Source organism: Rhagoletis zephyria, unplaced genomic scaffold, assembly GCF_001687245.7.
Source record: "Rhagoletis zephyria isolate East Lansing unplaced genomic scaffold, Rhagoletis_zephyria_1.1 Rzeph_scaffold_00844, whole genome shotgun sequence".
Taxonomy (NCBI): Eukaryota; Metazoa; Arthropoda; class Insecta; order Diptera; family Tephritidae; genus Rhagoletis; species Rhagoletis zephyria.
The window spans coordinates 65,173-77,716 of NW_016157928.1; the positions used below are offsets into that span (position 1 = coordinate 65,173).

At 38.4% G+C, this 12,544-nt stretch overlaps 1 protein-coding gene across 1 annotated transcript; it reads right to left on the reverse strand.

Annotated features, from left to right (window-relative positions):
- Positions 1–4,875: 4,875 nt before the first annotated feature.
- Positions 4,876–6,152, reverse strand: LOC108361770 (uncharacterized). The gene is made up of 3 exons (XM_017614519.1): positions 5,898–6,152; positions 5,627–5,813; positions 4,876–5,546 (listed from the first exon to the last, which is right to left on the reverse strand). The coding sequence occupies exons 1-3, from the start codon at positions 5,918–5,920 to the stop codon at positions 4,995–4,997; spliced, it is 762 nt and encodes a 253-aa protein (XP_017470008.1). The 5' UTR covers positions 5,921–6,152; the 3' UTR covers positions 4,876–4,994.
- Positions 6,153–12,544: the final 6,392 nt, after the last annotated feature.

Consider the following 12,544-nt stretch of genomic DNA (forward strand, 5'->3'; position numbering starts at 1 on the left):
AACAACTAAACAATAACCAATTAATATCAGTGGTGCAGTAATCCGTACGATTCGGGATGAAATCGCAGCGCCCTAAAACTTCAGAGTGTCCAGTCCCTAGGTTGGTCAGCCAATCGGCTTCCCTGAGTCTAATAGCCGTTCGCGCCGCGACAATTCTGCCTGCAACGTCGACAGGCGCTACGTTTAACATTACGTTCAATGCTAGTGTGAGGGCGGTCCGCAGTGCCCCACTAATATCAAATAATGCAGCCCGTTGTACTCGCTCCAGCTGTCTAGCTAGTGTAGCCCTTTTCAGCGAGTTCCACCAGACTAGGGCGCCATAAAACATAATTGGCTTGACTATGGTCTCGTAAAGCCAGTAGACAACTTTAGGGGAGATCTCATCATCTCTTACCAATAGCTCCCCTGCTGCAATACAAGGCCACTGATGCCTTTTTTTGCCCTTTCCTTGATGTTTGACCCCCACGAAAACTTCCTGTCTACGATCAAGCCCAAGTACTTGACCCTGTCAGACAGCTGTAAGCGCAGATATCCAACCGAGGGAAGAACAGCGGCGGGGATTTTATATTTTCTTGTAAATAAGACCAGTTCTGTCTTACTGGGGTTGACGGCGAGGCCACTTTTGGCCGCCCAGTTAGTAACTATGTTAAGGTACCGTTGGGTCAGTTCATACAGCGTGTTAAGGTATTTATCTTTAACTAGGAGTGCAACATCGTCTGCATAGGCAATTACCCGACAGCCGTGTTTATCCAGTTCCACCAGTAGCTCATTCACCACGACGACGCAGAGAAGGGGTAGGAGAACCCCTGCCTGCGGGGTGCCCCTGTTCACCATACGAGAGACGGCCATGACAGTTCTGTCACGCAGCAAATTCTCAATGAGCCTAATGAGACTGACCTCAACACCAAGCTTATCTAGCGACCTAACTATTGCGTCCGGAAGAACATCATTAAAAGCCCCCTCGATATGGAGGAAGGCTCCTACGGCGAAGTCCTTGTGAGTGAAGGCTTCCTCTACACACCTCACAATTGTATGCAGAGCAGTATCTACCGACCTTCCTTTACAGTAAGCATGCTGAGCTCTAGATAGGCGATCTAGAGGAATCATGCTCCTTATGTACATGTCAACCAGCCTCTCCAACGTTTTCAGCAGGAACGATGAGAGACTGATCGGCCTGAAGTCCTTGGGGACAACATGAGAGCTCCTTCCGGCCTTCGGGATGAACACCACCTTGACGACCCTCCAACCCCTGGGAATGTACCCATATCTAACGCAGCTCGCGTAGATTGGGGTCAACAAACGGCATGGCACCTCCGCCGCCTTTTGCAGCTACACAGGCATGATACCATCGGGTCCTGGGGATTTGAAGGGTTCGAACGAGTTAATTGCCCACGCCAGGCGGCGCTCATCGGAGAGGTCAGAAAAATCAGCGCAGTCTCCACGCACTTCCCCTAAGGATATTTCCTCAAGGGCGGGACTGGAAGGAAAGTGAGTATCCAGGAGCAACCTAAGCGACTCCTCGCTACTCATAGTCCAATGTCCTACCGCATCCCTCAAGTAACCCAGCGGAGCAGGAGCAGGGGAATCGCCGCACTTTTCCTCATAGTTATTTACATGCGGCACCAAACAAATTCTATTGGATACGAATTTTTGATTAGATCACGTAAGCTCATAAAAAACCAAAATTCGATTTGAGTAACCACAGGTAAATACATAAATAAAAGTTCAACCAACTTCACTCAAGCAAAGACAATTACGGAAGTTAAGGGTACTTAAGTATCTTGCAGCGTCATATTTTTGGTAAGGGAATTTGCCGCTTTTTGTATGCCATCACTACAATAAAAAAAGAAGATGCAAAAGAAATAAAATCCTTTAAATTAAATTTAATTCATTGCTTCTCAATTTACTTATGTTGTCATAAATATTTGGGTTCGTATGCCGTTGAATATTTGCTGATAGAATATAAAGTTGCAAATGGCAAATGACGCCGAGTTGCTTGCAGTAGCTCACCTGTAAATCCTTAGCGTTCGAGAAAGCGCCTATCAATTGCAAATCCTCAATATTAAAAATGTATCAAGCATCTTTATTATGTACAAAAAAATTCATACATATGTACGTATATACCTGAGCGCACGTTTGAAAGCACTCGCTCGTAAACAACAGTCTTTCTCAGGGAAGCACGAAAAGTTGTTAATTTTTGACTCTTTTAGTCGAAACAGAGCTGCATGTCACCGCTCCTCATTCATTCAACGAAAGGTCTACTCACTCAAGCCAGGAGCTTAATTCGATACTGCCTACGAAATCGAAGAATATTATCATACATTCACAGGCACATCTAATACATATGTACATACATACATTAATATGTACGCATCCATGCATTCAAATCGAAATACAGAAGGGGTATTCTCCAAATCTTGCAAAGCCATTGCACGTAGCACGGATTGCACGGATTGCATAAATTGCAAACACACAACAAGAAAATTCATGGGAAACAACATTTCCTATCGCTGCAAAATATGCAACGTCGAAACCCATGTATATATTTTGCAAAATAGCATAGCAAGATAATAGCGACCCTGTGCTAGTTGTTTTGTTGTTGGAATTGCTACATATTTCTCTCATTCCTCTCATCTCGCTCACTTAATTTTTTTTTGCTGTCTCTTGTTATTGTATTTGATACATAATTTCGCTGCTTGCTCCCCATGCATGCTACCACTTTGCAATGGGGTGTTCTCGTACTCTTCGAAATTTGGAATAGTATTTTTGCATTTCGTGCAATCCGTGCATCGTGCAAGACTTCGAGAATACCCCTAGAATGAAAAGAATAAGGCGGCCTTCCATGGTGCTTTTCCATGTTGCGAGTACGGCGCTCCGCCACGTACGTGTAAGGTTTTTAAGATTGAAATGCGTACAAATCGAACCGATGAATGTGCACATTTCCACTTTCTTAAGTTTATATGTTTATGAGCTTGTATGTGCGTGAGCCTACATATTGAAAGCATTTACGCATTTTGTTCTCCAGCTCATTTCCCTAATGCATGAATCAATCTTCGCAGGAGGTTTGAGAAGGTGTAAATTAAAAAGAGTGAAATGCACTCAGTTAAATTGGAAAATTCATTGTTCACGCTGGACTACCCAAGAGAAACAAAAATATGTAATAATAATCATGTGCACAGTAGTCTAAATTGTCAAATAGTCTAATTGTATAAATAGTTATGCCTCGGGGAATAAGCGAATTATAACTGAAATCTGTATGAAAAATAAGCGCTTTATTTTCACTCGCAGTTGTAATTGGGCAGAAGCACAAACCCACCAAAAATTATGCTGTTGTTGGAAAGGGAAACGAATTTCCATTCATCAAATGGGACAGCATTAATATTAATGAACGTTATAAGTTTCTCAATAATTATTTGCTAAGCACTAATCTTGCTATTTGCAACAATGGAAGTGAGTTTGATTCCATTCAACAATTCGCACAGAAACTCTTGATAATACCTTTCTTATTGATACTTTCAGTGATCAGATCTCAGCCTAGCGGGTAATCAAAGAGCACTCCATTTCGGGCCACAGGCTTATAGAACTGAGTACGCTAGACTCACCCCCAAGATTCCCTCAATGAAATCGCCGATCAAAATTCAAACTGCTATTTAAATATGTAGACCAACAATCGGCCACGAATAGAGCATGCTCATGAAATGAAGTAGTATACTGGATTTACAACATCGCAGCCAGGTGCTTACTCTTGTTTGAAGTACTGATATGTTGGCTACTTGGTACTAAATTTGAACTCAATCAATATTAAATTAGGTAGGTCGGTAGAGGTGGCTACTTAGCCTTAGTGGCACACTTAGGTCATAGATAAAAGGCGTATTGTGTTATCATAGTTGACACCGTTCAATTATTCTCCCTATTGAATAACTTCGTGTCGTTGATGAATCTCATCAGGCTGCTCGCATCGATATTTGAAACCTCCCTAAGGGCGGCCAGGAACGGTGCACCTAGACGGTGACGCAGCCTGCTTCTACACATTGCAGGGCATTTACACAAGATATGCAAGACTGTTTTCTGCTCTTCGTCGTCCTTGCAGCTTCTGCAACCGTTCCGGAATGGCACGCTAAACCTTTCCGCATGCTTACCTATTAGACAGTGCCCGGTTAGGGCCCCACGACGTTAGATGCGTCCTCTCTTCTAAGAGAGCATACCCTTCGTGTACGCTTCCGGTCATATTAAGGCCAAGTCTGCCTGGAAATTAGACAAGTCGTACTTCAGCTAATTTGTAAACAAATTCATTAAGTAGCAGCTTGCAAGTGGAAAAAGGCATACCAATGCGTTCTTTACCAGGAAGAATCTGCCTGGTCGTGCCTTGCCTTGCCAGGGACCCAAGTGAGGTGAAGTCTTTTCTGCTTGGCCATCTTCGGGAGGTGTAGCATAACCTTAGAACTATCCGTAATACAAGAAGCAGTTGCCAGGTTATATATAGGGGCTTTGGATACTGCTTATCAGATTATATATTTACTCAGACAGCTAGGCAGTTCTTAAGGGCCCTATTATCGTTCGCTAGTCGAATTACTATTTCTATTCGTCTTATTTGGCGAGTGGGCAATAGTTTTGTATTACCGTTGGCGAATGAATTGATTCGACTTCATTCGCCTTGTTACCAACATAAGAAATGAAATTGACGTCTGTCGCACGCCTGCCAAACGTCAATTTAAAATATCTATATTTATTTCGAATTGTAATTTTTTCAAATTTTAATAAATAAAAGGCCTAAATAAATAATTAAACAAAATGATGAGTAGTGTGGATATATTTTATGAGGACAGCTACAGTAATGAAGGGCTTATCATTCAAAGATTGCGACGGAGNGAATTATAACTCCCCACATCGAATTATGCAAAAAAATTATTAGTCACATCTTTTTCCATTTCAGTGACGATGTTTTTTACGTCTTTTGGTATTTTAGGTGACGATATAATTTAAGTACAATTTTTTTATAAATGCTTTTTATACTTTAATTCTTTCAACTCAAGCTCCCGGAGCTTTAGCTCGAGTTTTTGCTTTTGCAGCTGGATCCGTTCGAAGTGTTCCCTCTCCTCACGAGCTTCTTTTTGTTTCGAAATTTCAAAAGTTTTCCGCGCATATCTTCCAATGTCGTGCATTTTTTCACCCAGGCCTCTTACCACTTTTAGTAACTTCTCCTGATTAAGCGTCTGCTGCTTCAGCATCTCAATTCGTTCGTTTTCCCTTACATCCGCATTTACTACCGACGAACGCACTCTCCTGCGAGGGGTAGCTTCAACCTCGCTTTGAAGATTTTCCTCTTCAATACAGTTTTCTGAAGCAAGTGGAGCACTGATACTGTTGCTGGCACCATGACTTACGCCTTCAGGATTCGCTGCTCTTTCTAAGCCTAGAAGAGAGTCAACCTCCTGCTCGAGAGGTGATAATGTCAGCTGGCGATAAGGTCCACCGCCAGTAGCGATGCTCTCACTTCTGTTCAGTGCTATTTTTCTTTTCAGCTTTAACTTATAGTCGAGCCATACCTTAAAATATGAATAATGAAATGTTTATGTTGGCGGCTGCAGCATTCCCCCAGAGTGAGATTTGTAATTCACTGACTTACCTTATTCCAGCCTCTTCCATCACGCACTGGTGGACCAAGTGCATTCAATTGAACTGATAGCTGTTTCCACAGCTCTGCTGTATCCTTTTTATTGGACCCGAAAGCACCAAGTCCTCGAGCTACATCTGGATGCTCCCGCATCATTTGCACCATTTTTTCAAATTGCCGCGCATTCGTTTTCTTCATGCTGCTTAAATATTGTGAAAATTATTTACATATACATATATTAGCACAAATAACCCCTTTTTTATTAATATATGCATGTATGTACCTTTTATTTTCAATTTGTAACATATTTTTTATATTTTTAGATTTTATTTTATTTATTATCACGCACAAATTTCCTTCGCCAGCTTTTGAAAGCTGAGGCGAACGTTGTTTAGTCGAATGGTATTTCGTAATTTCAAAATTTGAACGTTCGACCTAAGACGCGAATGTCACGGGCGAGCAGCAGGCGAACCGCGAACAATAATATGAAATCGGCCTATTCGACTAATTTTTAATTCGACTCGCGAACGATAATAGGGCCCTAAGACTTAAAAGGAAGTTTTACTCATAAAATTAAGTGCATATTTTTTTAAGTTTTTATACGTCTGGAAAAAATAGCTACCCCGTGACATAGCCAGAAGGCTAAAGGGTATCTGCTTACTTCATTGAAAACATACAGCCGCGATCATTTTGACAATTTATAATTAATTAATTTTTACTGCACCTACTCCTATGTGGAGTGCAACTTATTTAATATGTTAATATTTATATACATACATATGTATATAAATAGTTATGTTATTCATATTTATATAAGCATTTGTATAGTTTCATTTCTTTCTATTCCGCTCTATTGAATTTGCATTTTCCCAATCGAGTAACTTTTCCAATTCAAAAATTTTCAGTAATAAAAAACGGTTTAATAGTTGCCAACTGTTTCTCTGTGCAACAAATCTGCTTCTGAACCTTGTAACATATGGAATTGCTTCAGCTCATTGAATTAAAGGCAGAGGTCATAGCCGATTGAGTTTTATAGCTAAAATATATACCCTTTTTTTGCAAAAAGTAAAAAGCAAAAAAGAAATTAGTAAATAATTTACAAAAGTTTATTTCAAATGATTTATTTTAATACAACGGAGATACCCAAACTGGTTTTTGCATAATCTCATATCGCTATCTGTTCGTACGAGTGAGGTGAAGTTTAGAAATACAATTTTATTCATTTCTGCTAAGTTAAATATGGATATACATAACTAGTATCCTTTATTATTTATTGCGATGGCACGTTAACTTTTTTATTCGGGTCTTCTAAGGACATTAAAAAAGTTATAATTTAAAAAATAATTGTGCATGATTGATGATTTTTTTTAACCTCAGATTTTGTATTAATATTGCTGCGCATTCATGCATTTTTGCGCTGGCAAAGGAACAAAATTTCGTAGACCTTTGATAAAAAACTGGCTCGTAAACCAGTCTATAAAATTTTATTGAATTAAATATGAACAACTTCTGTAAATTAATAAGCAGGGATCGATAGAAAAAGCTAAATGACGTTCTCCTAGTTTTATTCCCGAGAACGCCGCAAAACCAAAACCAAAATGAGAACAAAACTATTGAGAATATTCCCAATGGGAATTATATTGGAACAAAACCCCGCAGAACGTTCCCAAAGAGAACCAAATGCCAACAATACATTCGGAAACATTTCTAAGAGAACAAAACGGGAATTAAAGTCTAGGGAACTTTTTCTCGGAGAACAGTTAGCTGCCAAAAAGTCTCAATATTTCTGACAGAAAAAATATTACCTGAAATATTCGCAAAGAATGGAAGCGAGAACACAATTGGTTTCATAGCGTTCCATTAGTGTGAAATATTTGAATATTAAAATTAATTAAAAAGGAACCGAAAGACGCAAATTAAGTGAAATAATGACTTTAGACATGAATTTTTCTTGCACCGAAAATGAAAAATTGTTCCATACAAAGGCCGTTCACCCTAATAATAAACGAATAGGTAATTGAAGTGATCCAGCTTTCCTCTGGCTTAGAATTAATCAAGTTTCGTTGTCATTCTGTTCTTCTTGAGAACATTCCTGAGAGCTTTGTTCGCTTTACGGAAATGTTCCTCAACTTTATGTTTTCATTTTGTTTCCGTTCAAACTGCTCTCAATACTTTGGTTTTTGTTTCGCTCTTTTGTCTGAACGGTCTTGATATTATAATTTGTTCTCGTTCAGAACTTAACCAAAACTGGAATGCGTATTTTTCGGTACCTGCTAATAAGAGAAACGTTAATCAATGGAATGTCCGCTGGGCTTGGGACCCACAATAGCCAATGCCATGACAACTGCCCCATAAGCTGAAGACCCTCGCTTACGAAATAAGGATAATTTCTGAATTTCTGTCCTCGTCATTTAAAAAGCTGACATCACAGCTATCCAGGATATGTGAAGAATGGAACACGGTTGCGTGTAATACTCAGCCTGTGAAGTACTTATTTTAAGGCTGTGCATGTCTCAATGAAGAACATCATCGTTCATCGGTTAGGTTTCACTTTGCTACTTTTATAGCTTAAATTGTTTGGAACTAACCGAGGCTTAAAACTCTTTAAAGGGTGATTTAGACATCTGCTTTATGTATAATTTGGTCAAAAAGTCAACCTGGCCTGCATAGGTGCAGGATCCCAAAAAAATGTTATAAGAGAACACTTGAGAAAACTACCTCGCGTACCTCATTATTCTCATTAATTTATTTGTTGGTATGTATGTTTTTTCCTATAATTTCCTAAAGCTTTACCACATGCATACTTGGTTCCAAATGAAAACCAGAAAAATCACAAAATTCCAAAAATAAAATCTTAAGAGAGATGAACGCGCAAAGTTGAGTAAAACATTGAAATAAACAATAACGGATAAAATTACTAAAAACTGAGAAATAAATGGCTGACGCTGCACTTTAGGTCTTCACCCTTAGCTAGCTTTTAGGCGCTTACCCCAAAACGCTGTTGATGGGCGCGTATTTCGTTTCCTGTGTGTGTGTGTGTGTGTGTGTGTGTGTGTGTGTGTGTGTGTGTGTGTTTGTGTGTGTGTGTGAGCTGGCTGTAGGAGTGTGACACATAACATAAATTTGAATTTTAATGCAATAAAATATTACACTTTAATGGAAGTAAATCCATGGAGATAGTTCTGATTCACTTTGTACAACTTTTTCTTGTATATGACGAGTAACTTTACGCAAATATCCATGTAAAAAAGAAGATATGTGTTTCTGTCAGCGCCTGCCTCCTTTGTTGCTTCTATTACCTACTGTTTGTGTTTTTGGGCAATAGCTGTTTGCCACATGGTTGCATGCCACGTAGCTGAGTTGAACTTTGTTTCTCCTCCATATGTTTTCTTCACAGCTAGCACTCTTCTTTCTATTACTTTGTTACTTATGACGTGCTGTTTTGGGGCATTAAAAAATTTTCGATGTGCATACTTTTTCTGTTTCGTTGCTCGTTTTCATTTTTTTCATTTTTCTTGTGGCTTTGGCATAGATTTCCTGCCTACTAAGCAAGTTTCGAAGTTTTTGATTTGACGGTATGTAGAAACGTATCTGGGGTTAAATGCAAAATTTTATAAAAAAAAAGGGGGAATAAGTGGTATGATTTAGGTTTTTGCGTTTCGCGTTCTATCTTATTGTGGCATTTGACGTCATTTGCATTTATTTAGACATTATTTACAAATAATGTTGAAAAGTAATATGTACTTTTTGATGTGCTGATCTTTATACGCGCTGGTTCAACATCTCTCTCTCTATTGTGTACAATAGGAGCACTGAGAACAACTTCAATGGCTGGACTGGAAAAAATTCTCAATATAATACCCATCCGCCTTGCGGGAAAGAGCCTTGCTGCTAAGCCCGCGGGGAGACTGATTGCAGCTGGGGAGCTCAAGTAAAGAAACAATAGCCAAAGTTATATAGCCAAACGGCATGTACCCACAACAGACTACATACATGGTAGCTTGCTTGGGTTTCGGGTTACTATCCAAGAAAACGGATGGCGTAGAGGCATAAATCCTAGCCGGAAGACATTTAATCTCTTCACAGACGGCGCAAAAATGAATGCTGGTGTAGGAGCGGGAGTGTACAGCTCAGAACTTAATGTTCGTGTAATTTTGAAGACGCGGCAAAACTTGGGCTTCAAGCACTACTAAAGTTCTCAAAAAAGCGTTGACATCCTAAATGATGCATACTTCGAATATACTTAATTAAACCGCTATCTCCATCTGACATCACTAGGCACCCAGAATAACACAACCAAACCTAAACCGCTGGTTGATAGCAAAAATATAATGAATTATAACGAATGAAACTCATGTTTCTTGGACGTGGTTAGTTCGGTGATGCTGATCACATAAGTATTTAGTATTTTTAGTTACTTTGCTTCCGAGTTAAAGTGAATTTACCGCATGTGGTATAAATCTATCATCTACGTTTTCCTGTTAGGCTCTGTAACCGCATAAGCCATTTTGGCTGAGTCCATTAGAGCTAACCAGTCATTTCTTTTCTGTTTCAACTGGCGCCCACTGGAAATGCCAAATGAGGCAAAGTCCTTCTGTGCCGAGTTTTCCCATCCAATTTAAGATATCACCAGCTGGTACCGAGTTGAATACTTCGAACGCTGGAGCGTTTGCTACTGTTCGAACGGCTTTACCAAGTACGCGGAGCCGCATATGATATGTTCGCTATTCTTTTGGATAGGGCAAACCATACTTGAGCCTCAGTCCATAGGCATACCCAATATATATGGTCACAATTTTCCTAAGAGTTGTTGCAAGTGCTTTACTTGAATAGCTTATCTGAAAGATTGACAGCTGTGCGATTTTTCAGATGCCAAACGAAAGTGTACTTTTTGCACCCAAGAGTACTATTTTTTCGCTTGTACAGGCCTACGCCTAATCGTTTTTTTTTTAATTATTTGTTAATTGACCGATTTTGGTCTAAAATTTTCCCTGGGAAAATCTTTATTACTATTTCAAATGGCGAATGGTTTTATGAGAAGCTTTACCAAGACAAAAATACACTCGAACGTTTGCCATTGCCTGCTTCAATATTAATATGATAATCAGATTGGAGACGCATTCTAAATCGCACTACTTTACTTTTAATTACCTTTAGACTGGTATTCAGTAAGTCAGTCTCATCTGAAATCATTAAATTTGAGACTATAAGTTAGTGACTCTTTTTGTGACTTGAGACGATTTGGGTATTCAGTATATACAGTGGCGGCAGAAATAATAGACTCGCCTTACTTTGAAGAGTTTTGGCTATTATTCCATGGTTTATTTTATGTTTCTATATAAAAGCCTGGCTATTCACCAAATTTTTAAACTTTTTATTCAGAATTTTTAGAAAACTTTTTGGTATGCAGTTTTGTAGCCCGTTCAATTTTAGTGCAATAAAGTGCAAGTTTCAAGTGGCTAGAAAATACCGTTGATTTGTGATTTTGTCTTCCATATAAAAAAATTGCCGAGCACACTTTAAATGGGAAAAAATGCGTGGCACCGTCTGCAAAAAAATTCTTAAAAATCAACGGTATTTTGTACCCAATTGAAACTTGCACTTTATTATATAAAAGTTGAATGGGCTACAAAACTGCATGCTAAAAATTTTTCTAAAAATTCTGAAAACAAGGTTTAAAAATTTAGTGAATAGCCAGGAATGTATATCCTGATATGGATGTCAGAGGAAAGAGGTTGTGGTTTGAAAATATTTTGAATAGGGTTGTCACCTGTTTCAAATTTAGAATTTAAATAAAGTATGCGTGAGTTAAATGAAATATTATAATATTACGTGAATCGAAGGTGGTAAGATATCCTTAGTTTAAATATTTACATTACTAAAGAGGGTTGCCACCTGGTAAAAACGTAAACTCAAAGTATTTATTAAGTTAAAGCAATTATTAAAGGTATGGTTATCAAATGAAATGGGTATAAAAACGCTTTATTTGTGAACTGTACATAGGAGCGTTGCCAGCTCTTTCAGAAGTCTTAGCTAACATATGCAAAAATCCGATAACGAAGATAATACGAAGACGAGCACGAACACGAAGGAGAATACTAATACGGGGACCTAGGCTAATATAAAAAGTAATCAAAATTTCTGCAGTATGAGAGGAAATAGAAATGAATCGTATTAGTGATACACGTCATGGCATATATCTATTTATAAGCTGATGGTACATATGATTGAAGTTCATGTGGATCTATTTCTCTATAGCTAAATATTAATATTTTACAATTTATATTGATTTATTTAATTCAATTCAATAAAATAAAAACCAATTTTTCATGTACCGTTTTGAACTTGAATGTGATCTTAATAATATCACGTATTCTACGTTTAAGTTAGCGGCTGTGATTCCGACACAGCCTTCTGTTCAACACGAAGGCGCTGGACTGATCCTTTTGTGTTGAGCCCAACCCCACACACCACCCATTGCTGTTTATTTGTTTTCTCTCATTCCAAAAGGGGGTGTCCGGTTGCTACCCAGCGAATACCTAAAAGCTGCTTTATCTGGATGACAAATAATTGCTTTTGGTCACTCCCTGGTGAATGAATGACGATCAAAAACTTTTCACATACATAGGGCGGAAAATTGTAAAGATGGTAACTACAATCCTTATTACTGCTTTGAAAAAGGTTATATTGCAGACGAAGCAAACAACAACTGAATTATTTAAATGCAAAATAACGTCAGTTCTGCCAAAAATATAAAGCAGGATAGAAACAAGCGTTTTAGTAATAAAATATTTCCTATTTTGCCCTGAGCTCGTATCAACCTTCAAATATTTTCACTCTAACTTAAACTGAAAAAATAATTTTTTTCATTTATTTGAAATTAAAAATTCATGAAGCTCACTTTCTGCTTTATTCTATGAATGTGAAAGC

Bases quoted from the DNA above. Each gene is read 5' to 3' on its own strand.
- LOC108361770 (XM_017614519.1), bottom strand. From the start codon at position 5,920: ATGTTACAAATTGAAAATAAAAG. The intron at 5,814-5,897 runs GTACATACATGC...ATATTTAAGCAG, and splicing joins TTACAAATTGAAAATAAAAG to CATGAAGAAAACGAATGCGC. The intron at 5,547-5,626 runs GTAAGTCAGTGA...TCATATTTTAAG, and splicing joins ATGGAAGAGGCTGGAATAAG to GTATGGCTCGACTATAAGTT.